Here is a 13986-nt window from a genome sequence, read left to right as displayed (position 1 = left end):
CCTTATCCTGGGAGCTTGGTCCCAGCCTGGAGGAAACAGAGCAGCCTGTGCTGCCCTCCAGGCTGGGGTGGGGTGTGGGAACACCCAGCTGAAAACCAGTGGGAAGACCTCAGTGGGGTTATTTTACTGGTTCAGAGATTCAGGTCGTAAGAAGCCTCCTTCTGACACTGCGTTCGCAATCCTGACGCTAAAACTAGGAAGTTTAGTAAACAAATATTTATTTTTTTTCCTTTAGGGAAAACACATACGAAACCCCCTCATGAAAAAGCCCTAATGGTTTGCAGTCGGTAAAAGCCTCTGCTGCTGCCTGGAAGACTGTCCTGTCTGAACATGGGAGATGAGTTTCTCTACCACCTACAACAGCTTATTTTCTGGTTTGGGGTTTGTTGGTTTTTGTTTTTTTTTTTTCTTCAGTTCTTTACTTGAACAAAGCGCCTGCGTTTGAATAATTCATTGATGAGGTTTGTACCGCTTTGTTCACACAATCACAGCAGGGAGCAATGTTTTTCATGAAATACTTCTTTGCCAGCCTCCCTCCGTGAAGGAGCCTTCCTCTCTTTGCTCGCTTGCCAAAAGTCTGCCAGCTGGCAAGGAGCAACACACCCCATGGGCTGATGAAATGGGGGCGATGAGGGGATTGCTGGGGCGGCACTTCCTCGCCTGCTTTTAGCCATCTAGAAGGGAAACATCTGCATTTGAGATTCAGAGTGTTGTGATCCTTCAGCGTCACAGGAGGAAGATGCCTCCAGCATCCTCTGGATCTCCCCAGTTCCCTCCACAAAATCATGATGGAGGGGACCAGCTCAGTTTTAGGTAAATAATCTTTCCCCATTGCAATTAAATTGCAATTAAAGCTGGTGAACCCTGCCACAAATTTTAGAATCAAGGAGGAAGAAAGATGCTCTTCTTAAGAAGGCAGTGCATTGGGATTATGAATAATCATCCTGCCTCTGCTGCACATTCCGTATTCAAGGTAATACCCACATGCTCAGATGCCTGATTTATAAAGAGGGAATAAGCCATTGTCCTCTTGCAAAGTACTGGGAGGAATTAGTCATATATATTAACCTCATATTCAAAAAGCAACAGTGGAAGGCATCACGAACAGCAAGCTCTAGTGAATTACTAAGTTATCTATTAGCATGTTAACATGTATTTAAAATACATAGTTGGCACATCTGACTGCCAGAAAATTTGTTAATAATGCATATAAATGAGGCACGAACAGACTCAGCAACTTAATTAGAAAAAATGAAATATTATTGTTGCCCTTATTTTTTTTACCCTCTCATAATGTTGATAAAAAAATCACAAACACTTCAGACAGATCAGTGCTTACTTTTGCCTTTGGTTTACTATGGCAAGACATCACCATGTGAAATATGTGGCTTCACTTACCATGCTGCCCCCCTCACAAACATTAAAAAGGATGGATTTTGATCAAGCAAGGGAATCAGGCTCTTTACTCAGCAACCAGGTGGGAGAGAATTTTGCTTTTTCCCATTCTAACGCCTAAAACTTCTTATCGTTACCACATCTTTAGTGTGGAGCAATTTGAGTTTCTCCTTTAGCTTCAAAGTTAAACAGAAGGGAGATTTCAATTTGGATTACTCAGAGGAGCTGAACTGTGAAGTCCCCACAGGTGCTGGGAAAAAGCAAAATCTCCCCCCTTGGCTTGATCCTCAGCACCACATTACTGCTCACCAGTGAAGAGGAAGAATACTTTTTCCTCATCACGGCACAAAAGAATGATGCAAATATATGGTTGAAGGTAGAACTGGGAGAAGGATTGATTATTCTGAGGATAATAAATATCACCAATACTTTAAGTGGTATGGACAGGACAGGAAAAGAGTTTCAAAGGAACAAGCGCTTAGTAAACACTTCCCTCCTCCTGGTAAGGCACCAAACGAACAGTGCACCTCTCAGCAGGGATGTTTACCTGGTACAACAGCTCAGATTTCCTATGTATTTGTAAATAAACTTCAATATGTTCTTGATCAGTGCCACTGTCTAGCAGTCCGTTATGAACAGTATCATCAACAGAAGGTACGTGGTGGGCTTGTGAAGCAGCTGGGGGTACTCTGCATGTATAAAACAGGACGTTATGTCTCAGTTTTGCTGCTTGCACAAGCCCCCATAGCCCTTCAAACACGCAGCCCTCTCGTTTCTAACACAGCAGCTATGCACATGCAGGACCGTATTTCTGGAACTCAGGATGCCTTCCAACCTGGAAGCTGTATTTAGTAGCAGCTCTACAACATGATGTTTCCAAAAGCATTCCCGATGATGCTAACAAGAACTCATGCATTCAAAATCCTGGTCAAGAGAGCCAAGGGCCATGTTGTCTGACGACAACTGGAGCATCTTCGTGCTTCAGGCAACGCAGAGCATAAGCCACGGCACAGCCAAGGCCACCTGCCAGGCTTAGGAAGGGTGCTGGGGAGATACAATGCTCTGCCACAAAGCCTCCATGCCACCATCTACTACTGCACATGACATTGGCACCATGGTTCACAATCTGGCCAAAAATTTCAAGATCCATCTGCTGTTAACACACACACAAAAAAATCCTCTTCCGTCACGTTGCTGTGACGATCCACTTACTACACAAATGCAACATCATGAGGAGACAACACTGCTTCAGATTTAGATGCCGTTAACCCAAAATTCGTGCCGTTCACTCTGACCCCTGGAGAACAAGGCACAGCGAGGAGCACTCACCCGTTTGGTGTAGTCCATTGCCTTCAGGATGGAGAGGTTCAAAGTCTCCAGCGAGGCCAAGACGTCTTCATAGTCTCCCATATGGTCAGCAAAATAATCTGGGAAAACCAAGAGGAACATGATGGGAAATGCTCTAACTTAATGCTTCAAGGCTACGTGACACAGCAAGGTCTATTTATTGGTGGAAAGAAAAACATGAGAGGGTGGTTTCAGGTATATTTTTATATTCTATATTCTTAGCCATAATGTGCAGGGATGGGAAGTGGTGCAGTTCCCATGAAGTCTGGGAATGCTGCAAAAAGGAGATGTAAGGCACAGTAGCTCTCATCAAAAATAACTTACCAGGTGATTTATTTCCATGTCCACTTCTGCATTTGACCTTATCTCGGCTCTCGCTCTCCTATTGTTAACATGGAGGGGGAAGTCCCAAAAGAAATCTCTTTTCTATTCCCATGACAGTCTTACTACTCAAAGCATCCAAAGACATGCCAGGTTCACTCCAATGTATATGAGCCGAGACCAGCCTTACATCTTCCCCTCCATTCCCATCACATTTGCACCTCAGCCCACAATCACAGCTTGCACAGGCTTCTGAGAGCGAAATATGCCTCAAAATGAAGAGAACGGAGCTGCAAGCTGGGCCCCGAAGCACATGTTCTCCACGGAGCGGGAGGCCACGCTCTCTCTGTGCCATCCTCATCCCTCCCGCAGGAGAGGCGATGCGCACCAGCCTGCACCGCCGCTCCGGCCACGGCCAGCCGCAGCCTTGGCCGCTCCGCACTGATGCAGACCACAGCCCAAACTGCGGTGTCCCCACGTGGCCGAGGGCTCCACGACACATCCGAGCCCTGGTGCACCTTCATGCATGAGCTACAGAGTCCTGCAATCGGCCGTTTGCCATGGTCTCAGCGAGAAGCGAAGCACGGCAGCGAGGCTGGCGGTGAGCTTGCAGTGTGGATGCAAAGTTATCCCGTCTCTGGGTGATTGACACAGATACAGCTAAAAGCTGTTCCTTAAAAGCCACCGGCGCTGTTCCTTAGCACTAAGACACGATGCTTCACACCAAGGTGACATCTCTGTGGAATGCAACAAGACACAAACTCCAGGAAACCATCCCACTAATTAGCTTCTCTTGGCTTAATTAGAAGTGCCTATAGCTATTTACAACCTGAGAACATATCCAAGGGGAAGAAAATTTTGGCAGAAACTGGAATGTCACAGCATGATTGACAGCAGCTGTTTGCTGTTCCACAATAAGCCAAACAGCTTGCTCTCACTGCAGCGTGTTTATTTGTGTTATTCTTATTACTTTACTGGGGAAAGAAAAAATGAGCAGATCTTAAAGGTAAAGACTTTTTGTATGTCCTGAAAAAAATGGACCTATACATTTCAGGAGAAATGAGCAGAGTGCAGCCCTTGAGACCGACCAAGGAGCACCTGGGAGGAGAACAGTGTTGCCTTAACCAGAGTATTCAGTTCTATTCTTTTAGCCTTATTTTTTCACGTGAGCATCTGAGATCAGCTCTTCTGTCCTGCATGGTCCTTGCTCATGGCTCCTGTGCATCTGCAGAGAGCAATGGGATCACTGCTCAGGAGATGAGCATCACTGCAACCCAGGGCTGGTGTGGGAGGAGGTGGGTGCCCCCCACCCAAATCTCCCCAGCAAAGCTGTCACCCACCACCGTGCTAGTCTGCAGCGGGTCACTGAGCACCTCCTGTTTGTAGATTACACCCCAGTTCTCCGGACAGCCTGTACCATTGCATGCAGCGTCTGCGTTTCATTGAAGTTGAAAGGTGGCAGGTACAATCTGGTGGCCGTACTCACATTTTCTGGGCTCCTCGTCACAGCTGGGAGCTCCTCCAGGGGTAAGGAGCTACACAGCCACGTTTATGTCAGTCTGGGTGCTGGTGATTGTTGCTTTCATTGGCAGGAAAAAACCCTGAATATTTTCAAGATGCTACCTGATATGGATTAAGCCATATAAAATTTCTCTCATAAGCTGCAGAGCTCAAGAAATCCCTTTTAAGACACTTTCAACATCTGACAGCACACAATCCACTTTTAAGAGAGAGACCCCAGCTTCCACCTAGCCAGAATGAGGTTTTGTGTTTAAACTAATGCTTAGAAGAGTAGCAAGCAAGTAAGAATTTGCAGACAAGGGCAGGTATTCAGCAGATAACAGATCTAGGCAGGATCTTGCACTGACTGACCCTTCCCCTGGCTTCCCCTGGGAGGTGATGGGTATATCTCCCTCCTCTCCTGGCAAATTCAGCCCTGGGAGAGCCAGCAAGGTGGGATCATGCTGGGTGACAGCCCTGTCATTTTCCAATTTTCTCAGACCAATGGAGAAGGCAGGGTGGGGTCAAGCAAGGACGTTCCTACCCCAGTATTTCCTGGCGAAGCTGATGGTACAAGCTGCAGGGGTTTGGTTTCTTGGGTCAGCTGGAAGGAGACCTAATGGGGTGAGGGGAACAAGCCCATCACCTCACCAGCAAACCCGAAGGATTTGATGGAAGGCTTTGTTCCTTGCAGAGCCAAGCAGCGAGTGGGGCTGTAACCAGCTGGAAGGTCGCTGCCTTTGCTGCAGGCTCGAATGCTCGCAACACTGCGGGGGGCTGCGGGGAGAAGGCAGGGTGTGGGCAGGGGGTAGTACACCGGGAGGAGAGAAGCCCCCAGCAATGCCCTGGTGCTGGTAGACCCTCAGGCTGCGATGGGCAGAGAGGTCCTAAAAGCATTGGGAATAACGAGTAACTGCCGGGTGGTGGCATGGGTGCCCCGGCAAGCGCCTTCCTGGCTGGGCAACCTGCTCCCAGCCAGACCTCCGAAGGCTGTAATTAGTGGCAAAGTGATGAAGGTAAATGGTGAAGACCTGCTGAGGTGGTTTTATATGTCCCTTCTGCATCCTGGCACGGGAGGGGAGGAAAAGAGACAGATGAGCCCTCTGCACGGCCACAAACCTCTGTGTCCCCATCTCCCCCCAAAAAGCTGGAGCGCAGGAAACATTTCCCAATACCAAGTGTCCATGGAAACACACACCCGAGGGAGTAGCGGGAGCCCGGTGCATGAGTCACCTCCCCCCAAGGCAAAGCCCTTCAGAAATCTTGGCAGGTAATATTCCCTTTCTGGTCAAGGCGTGGAACAAAACATTATCAGAGATTTTTCTTTTCAGCCTTTAATTTCTGCAAGCCGCGGGAGGTGCAGCAGAGGGGGTGTACACCTTAGGCAGCCTGCTGGGAAACACGAAGGTTTGCCTACGGAGAAACACGTTACGGGTGCTGCCGAGGGATACTGATTTATTGAACTTCAAAGTGGAGCTGGAAGCCACGACACCGCCAGAAATTAAACTCCGGCTTCTTATTGAACGGGAGCCAGGTGCTCTGCTCAGCTCTGACCCCATTTGTGTTGCAAGAATAAAGAAGCAAAGTTTTGCCAGTTTTCCTGTGGAATAAGAGGCAAAGCGGCAGAAGTGACGAGACCCCCCAGCTCCACGGCCACCACGGCACCGCCAGCTTGGTAGCGGGTTTCATGCAGCCTTTGAAAGCACACGAGCACGTACTGACGGCCCCAAGAGAGGGGCTGCACTCACCGCACAGCTCCTTGGTGTCCACGTTGCTGGAAGAGGGGGAGGACGAGGCAGGGGAGGAAGCAGGAAAAAAAAAAGAAAGAGAAAGACGATTTTAATGTAAAGGACAGATGAAAGCTGCAGTTCGGATTTCCACAGGCTTAACCACAGACACCCACCTGCAACATCACCTGCCCCTCGGCATCCCCCAGCCACTGGTGGGGACAGCCTAAGGAGAAGGCAATAGCTGGTGCCACTCCGGGCAGCCACACCCTCTGCATCTTCAGCATCTGCGTGGTTGGGATGGGTTCACACATTATTTTGGATACTCCCGAAGGGAAAAGAGGTACTTGTGCATCCCCCCCAGTGGTGGACCTGTGCCCATGGGGGACCCAGCACAGCAACTCGTCTGCCTTCTTCCCAAATATCCACCCTGGCAACAACCTGGTGAGGCACTCAGTGCTTCATTGGACCACGTTTGTTCCCATTTGCTCAGAATAAACATTTGCAAAATTTCTTTTTGCAAAAGAAAAAAATAAAAATTTGCAAAATTTGTTTTTCTAGATGGATCGATTCTCCTGATTCTGTCCCTGTGAAGCATTCGCAGTGCTGTGTGCAGTTTCCACCCAGGACTCCCTCCGGACAAAGCTGCACAATTACTTCTTAATACATGAACATTTAGTTTATGTAGCAACATCTCAACAGACAGCCTGCTTGGGAAATAAAGATTGCTGCTAATCTCTTTGTGCCTCAGATTCCCACACAATTATTAGTGCCATTTGAGCACTGGAATGATCTCTTAATAGAATTATATTTTATCAATCCATTTATGTCCTGGAAAGCTATTTCTTTAACTAAACTCATCCCTGCTTTGTCTGACCTGTCACCATAAACGGATCAGGGAAAAAGATATTTTCAATACCACTTCCATCCATCAATACCACTGTGGAATCCTCCCACAGCCCTGCCCTGGACCCCGAAATCCTCCTGACCACTTGCCCATGCCCTGACCGACGGATCTGCTCCCAGCCCACAGGACCTGGGCTCCTCCTTGTATCCATAACCTGAAGCTTCCACTCGCTGCTGGCCCTCTCCTGGGATAACACATCCTTCTGAAGGGATGGCGCGTGGTGGGAAAACATTAATTTGGGATTGCTTGAACCCTTGAACCCTATTGTTGAGGATTCACGACACAAAACGTGGTGCCTTTGGAGCAAGCTGAAGCACCCAGGAGAGTCTTACCCCTGCTGAAACCTTCTGCCATCTTCTGCAGCAGCTCCGACCCTGCATGAGCGGAGCAGCCTCCCAGGGCTGTGCATGACAGCGGGATGGGACACGGGCCCCGTTCCCCACCCAAACAGCTTCATCAAGAGAGCTCTGCTTTAGCAGAGAGACTAACATAGGAGATTTTGTTTCTTTCTCTTTAGGTTCTGCCTGAGAAGATGCAAGCTCCCGCAGCTCAAGGACCCTGCTGGCCTCTCACTAGCCGCATTTCATCCCTTAGGCCTCAGCCAGGTGCATTCCAGCTAAGCAGAAATGCGTGTGTGCAGTGGTGATATCTGGGGAGGAAATTCCCCACATTCACAGTGCCACCCGTGTCTGGATTCTCCCCAAAACCAGAGCCCCAGGTGACGGTACTGGGGACCTCCTCGCCACCACCCCTGAGCTGTGGGACCTGCTGGGCAGTGGAGGCAAACACAACCACCTCAATCCCATGAGATGCTGGCTGCCAGAAAAGTGCCACCCGACCTGTCTCACGCTGTGAAAGCACGTGTTACTGAATCAACCCCCCTTTTGGGTAACTGAGGAATATCATGGTACAAAAAAGTTATCTATCATCTCAGACACCTTTGTGGTGCAGGATAGACGGGGTGGCAGCAAACACACTGGCACAAGTTTCCGCTGGAGGTGCGGCTGCCACATGCATCTCTCTGCAAAATGAGCTTTTGCACCACTTTGTCTTAATTCCTTGGGGATTTACCATCTTTCTCAAACCTTGGAATAACTTCACTGAATCTTACAAACCCCCCTGGGAGTGCTGTGAGCTCAGATTCCCTGACCTGGCATTCTCATGCCCAAATCCACCGAATATGCAGCTCTGAAATGCTACCTGAAAGAGCCGGCTCTTGGCTGAATAGTCCACAGCGCTTTGGCAGCGCGTGATGCTCACACAGAGCCTCAGCAATTCACAGGCAGAGGTAATTCACGTGGGGGAAGAAACCCAGAAGATCCATCTCCGACACCGACACAGCCCCATGCCGGCTCGAGGACCATGGTGGGTCTTTCATCAAAGTTCTCGCCAGCTCAGAGCCTGCCAAGTCAACCGGTACCCCCAGGCACGTGCACAGGAGTAGTTTTTACATCAGCATCACCCAGAAAGTCCTTAAATAATACTTTTCAGAAGCCAGTTACTGTTTATAAGCACCTACTCGAGTAGTTATGGGTTTGCAGCTAAAGCATGTTTCTGAGAAAAAAAACCCAACAACTATTATTGTATTCCACATGGTTTTGCATTGTAATAACTGATCTGGTGCTGCCAAAAATGGTCTTTCATTTCCTCGCATCCTGCTGTCATATTATCTAACTTAATTGTGCTGGAATATTAACTTGGCTGAGAAGCTGCTTTTAATTTTAAGCCATCTTGCATTAAGAATAAGCCTAATTAAAGAAATTACTGAAGTCATAAGCTGACTTGATAAAAAAACATGATAATGTTCAGATGAAAATTTATAAGGAGATATCAATGGGTGCTTGAGTGCAACCCATGGCATTTCCCTGGATGTTTCCACCCCACAGGAGTATGCCCGTCGGGAACATCGCTGACACGCAGCCGTGTCCCCATCGGTGTTACAGGGGGTTTTGCTGCCCAACGTGGGCACCGCACAGCTGAACAGGCACCGCAAGGGATGTGCAATACCCAGCTAGAAAACAATTTACAAGCTGCTCTGATAGTTTAATGCTTTAGTAACTAACTGCCCCATGGGTTATACCAGTAGGATTTTTTATGATGCAAATATATGTATATATATTCAGGATCTGCGTTTCAAGCATCATGAAACAGGAGGCGGTGGCTCCCCACGAGCACGCTCGCTGTCCCGAACCCTGCCTCCCAGCGCTGCCCTTTGGAGGATATTTTTGGAGCGGTCACATATCACAAAGCCCTTTGACGTGCAAACATTTAGGTGAGTATTAGTTACCAATTTTTTTTTCAGCTGCCAAATATTCAACATTTCTGTAAGCCACAATAAACTAAAAAGAAAAATCGCAACAAGTTGTTCTCATTTATTCAGGGGAAAAGAAAAATCTTTCGGCTACCAGAACACTTGGCTGTGAATTAGCTTTTAATTTCAAGTATTCTTACACTAATAATGTGACTAATTAAAAAACTTACTGAAGCCATAACCCAGCTAACTAAGCAGATTAAAATAAATGTTCAAGTGAATCATTAAATGAAGAAGGACTTCTGTTATACAATTTTTCCTCTATAGTAGAGGCCACATCTACCTCATCTTTTTCCCAAAATGAGTGTTTCTTCCAAAGTAGAAAAAAGGCAAGAAAATCCAAGACTTTCTGCTTTCAGGCCTTTTCCCCTGTTTTCCAGCCACTGAAACTGTAACACGGAGCAGCATAACCTTGCATCCCCAACCTTGCTGGGGACGTGCACCCTTTGAGATCACTTTCCAAGGCAAAAATCTACTTTGGAAATCCTCCATTTACCAGTTGGGACCTAATTTCTCCAACAGAAATAGGAGCCAAACCACAAGAGCTTTGCTTTCAACCTAGAGCATCTTCTGAAACATCAGAGTCCACACCATAAACTAATCTGGCCACAAATTAGTGGTCACCACCACCACCACTTCAATACACTGGGATAATTTGACCAGATAAACATACCGGCAATAGGGAAAGAGTTTTCCCTGCTGGTTCACATCCCACTATTTCAAAGAAAAACCAAAGTCCTCAAAGTGTGATAGTCCTCCCTCGTACATGGAATTTTAAAAAGCAACAACCGTGCTGCGAGAGCTTAATTAAGTGAACTTGCCTGGAGAGTAATTTTTGCCACATGACCAGCAAGGACAAAAGGCTGCCCAGAGCAATCACTTGCCTCCTGCATACTCCAGAGAGAAACAGACTCCTCCCCCCAAAACCCCACCCAATGTTAAAATATGGCCTGATGAGCACCTGAGCTAACGAGGATCCCTGGGAAGTCACATCTTTGCCTTGCCATGTTCCTGGTTGCAGATTATCCAGTGGTTGGGTTTTTATCCAAGACGTCCCTCTACTGACTTTCTGCCTGCTTTTCCATCGGTTCAAAGCACTTAGAAGCATTTTCCCTTCTCCACCTGCCTTTCCTGAAATATGTTGCTATCTTTGAGACTTTATCCCAGGGAATGGTGGGGTGGCAACTACCTGCAGCTGGGTGTCCAACAGCCCAGGGATTAGGAGCTCCAGCCAAGCATCCCAACAGCCAGATCTCTGGTGGGGGGCTGCTGGTCCCCCATGTAACCTCCAGCTCTCAGGTCAGAAGCTCCAGCTACATTGATCCAGATCAGCCCAACACTTTAAGCAAATCATGGTTTTCCAGAAGGAAAAAAACTATTGCTGTGAAAACCCCACCGTGATTAAGATTATTTAGCTGTTAAGAAGCAACCCCCCAGCACAGCGCAGCGCTGGAGGGGGTTACCCAGAGAGCAACCCAGGAGGTCTTCAGGACTCAGCATGACAAAGCCAGAGCTGTCCTGGTCCAGTGCTGGTGATGGTCCCACTACTAGGGACTAGAACCCTGCTGGGGTCCCTTCCAACCAAAACAGCCATCTGGTGTCCAGCATCTCTCCCTCTTTCCCAGCATCTCCCTGCCTCCCTGAGGTGTTTCTCCAGGCTTCTCTTCAACTACAAAAAGGAGCAGAAAAGTTATCTCAGAATGGAAAAAATAATGTGGAGGAGCAGAGCATGAAATTCCCTTCTTGGGTTCCAGCTCAGCCAAGGGAAAGGTGTCCCAGGCTCTCCCAACAGGTGGCACAATCAAAAACATAATGAGAATTCAGAAGTTGCAAATAAATCAGTGTCTCATCTTCACAGGGTATTTCTCATGCAAATAGCTGCCTGGATGTGCTGCTTAAATGCCACTCAACACCTGGTTGGCTTCAGCTGAAGATAATAACCCTTTTGCTGGGGCAGATGAAAGGTTTGCATCAGCAGCCACACAGCTTAGTTGCTTCACCAGCACAGAAAATGGAGGTTTTTCTGAAATCACATCCTACTTTTATTTCAATCTCCTATTCACAGCTTCGGGTTTGCTACAAGGCTTCAAACGAGCATGGAAACAAATTATCCTCTAGCGTTAGCCACCTGCAAAACTTGTTTTCATTTAGGAAAGACTAAAAAACATGTGCAGCTGGAAAGTATTATTATATCTGATGTTATGCCTTCCAGTCCCAGCAGCAACAGCACTGTGTTATCTCAACACCTCAGAAGTGGAAAATGTACATCCAGATGCCTACTAAGGGGTCACAGATGGTCATTCTCGATCATTAGTTTCTGAACTCAAACATTTTTTACACAAACCCCAGAGTGAGAGAAATTATTCCAGGCAGGGCAAGGGAAATACCGAATACTAGATGCCAGCCAGGAGCTAAATAACTTTAATTCTAAAGAACTAAGCAGCTTTCCAAGTCCATCAGCATCCTCTTCTGGAGAATCCTGCTAAACCCTACCTGAGACCTACCCAAGGATCTCCTTCACCTGCCTGCTTGCTTAAAAAAAAAATAATAATAATAAAAAAATAATCAAAACCCACAACATTTGTGATATGATGTAAAAAAGGGCTTCCAGGTCCTGAGGTGCCACGTGTGAAGAAACAGCACAAACCATATGCCAAGGCCGTGCACACCCAGGAGCGCATCCAGCTGCAGCTTCAAATGGCATCAGCAACGTATCCTAACACATGTCAGGTCTGGCTTTAATGTCTTTAGCCATGGCAGGCTGGCAGGCAGGGCTCTAGTGCCCACCTGGCTCCTACTTTAAAGGACGGTCTTTATCTCCTGCCAAACATCCCCGCTTCCTGCAAGAAATGACTTTGAAATGTATTTTGCCGTGTGCTTCAGCAGGAATAATGCAAAGGTGCACACACTGCTGCAGGCACGCCTGCCCTGCATGCGACCCAGTACAACCAGTAAATAGAGTGAGCAGTGAGGCTTAAATAACCCAGCAGGTTAGTGGTTTGGTTTTTTTTTTTTTCCAGCCCTGCTTTTTGCAGCTACCCTACCTATTTAAAACTACCACCTATTTAAATTGCCGGAACGGATGGAGTAGCCCACTCACATGAGCTGATACAGGGTTCACCATTCACTCCAGACAGAGATTTCTCCCCATATCCATGTTCCACGAAACAGGCGCAGTTTTGCAGAGTCCATATGAATCACGATGTAACTGGGACACTTCCAGCACTGGAACACAGTGATTTTGATTAAAACACCTATGGGGAACAGCTCCCATCGAGGCTGCTGAAAGGGAGACAAATGCTGCCAGCTTCAAAGCAAAACTAATAATTTTATTCTTCCCTTGGCATGTGCTCCATCACCCAGCACTTGGGGAGCACAGTCAGGGGGGTTTGAAAGCCCAGCAAGTGAATCATGTTTTTCTCCAAAGCACTGGTACCACAGAGAAGGGAAAATAGGGATAAAGAATTACCCAGAAACAAAGAGAAGCAAAAGGAGGATTCTGTATGAGTTTTGCACATATAGATTTTGTATTACAAAGAGCATCGTCACCTATGGTGTGTGATTTGGGATTACGACAGATTCGAGTTACTCTGGGAGACGATCTCTTCCCTCCTATTTGCTCTTACCATCAGCAAGGTTTTCATTCAGCAGTTTGAAGGCTGAAGTCTGGTGTCCTCAAGGATGCCTTGCCCACCTGAATCCAGGGTGCAGCTCCCTCCTGCTCCCTGCACCACTTTCGCCTGGATTTAGGCAGATGGTGACCAAGACGGGGCAGTTCCACTTCTTTTCCACACCACATGGCCACGGTGGCTAATGCTGCTCAGCAAGACAGCAGGTGAGAAGCAGCAGGGCTGTGCAGCAAACCTGCATTCAGACCCACTGAATATTAATATTATAATATTAATATTTTCGTATAGCTTTCTCTGTGGCACCTCACCTTGATAACTCATTTGCATTCTCATTAATTAGACACTGTCCAGATCCAGTTTTCAAACCTACGTTCATTGGAAAGCACCCAGAGCTGCGTGCTCTGCCCTGTGCGCTTTGCTCCAGAGCACAAGGGCAGCAGGCTTCTCATTACAAGCCAGTAGTCTGGAAAACACTAATTTTACAAGGTAAACTGAGCTGACCTTCAATACAAACAAGCACAGTAAATCTGGCAGGCTCAGGATAAAACACGCTCCTCTACTCATCCTGCTTCAAAGCTGTTCACTCCCTGCGCAAGAAGTCCCTGTCAAGTTGCTATTTCAGCTCTGATTGCAAGGGAAAAGGGAAAAAAAAAAAAAGAAAAAAAAAAGGATGGCTAACACCGAATACTAACTCCTAATTGATTCATCATGATGCTGAATCTCACAGGTGGGCAGCACACTTTGGGGAGCAACAGGTCCAAAAAAAGCCTGGACCTGCTCCAAAAAGCCTGCGATACCCGAGTGCAGATGTCCTGCCTGGCAGTGTGGCGCAGAAAGGCGGTTGCCATA

At 47.4% G+C, this 13986-nt stretch overlaps 1 protein-coding gene across 7 annotated transcripts in view; it reads right to left on the bottom strand.

The window, feature by feature from the left end:
• NECAB2 (N-terminal EF-hand calcium binding protein 2) overlaps positions 1-13986 on the bottom strand; it is an 87994-nt gene that overhangs the window by 16904 nt on the left and 57104 nt on the right. For 4 of the 7 annotated variants that reach the window (XM_056360380.1, XM_056360379.1, XM_056360381.1 and 1 more), the window contains one exon: positions 2725-2822. In XM_056360380.1, coding sequence (XP_056216355.1) covers positions 2725-2822 — 98 coding nt within the window. Of the gene's footprint in view, positions 1-2724; positions 2823-6311; positions 6338-13986 lie in introns of all 7 variants that reach the window. The other 3 variants (XM_056360383.1, XM_056360378.1, XM_056360384.1) reach the window with 1 other exon arrangement.

Source organism: Falco biarmicus, chromosome 15, assembly GCF_023638135.1.
Source record: "Falco biarmicus isolate bFalBia1 chromosome 15, bFalBia1.pri, whole genome shotgun sequence".
NCBI classification, from domain to species: Eukaryota; Metazoa; Chordata; class Aves; order Falconiformes; family Falconidae; genus Falco; species Falco biarmicus.
Note: the sequence above shows the minus strand (reverse complement) of the source record. Positions and strands in the feature narration are given on the sequence as shown.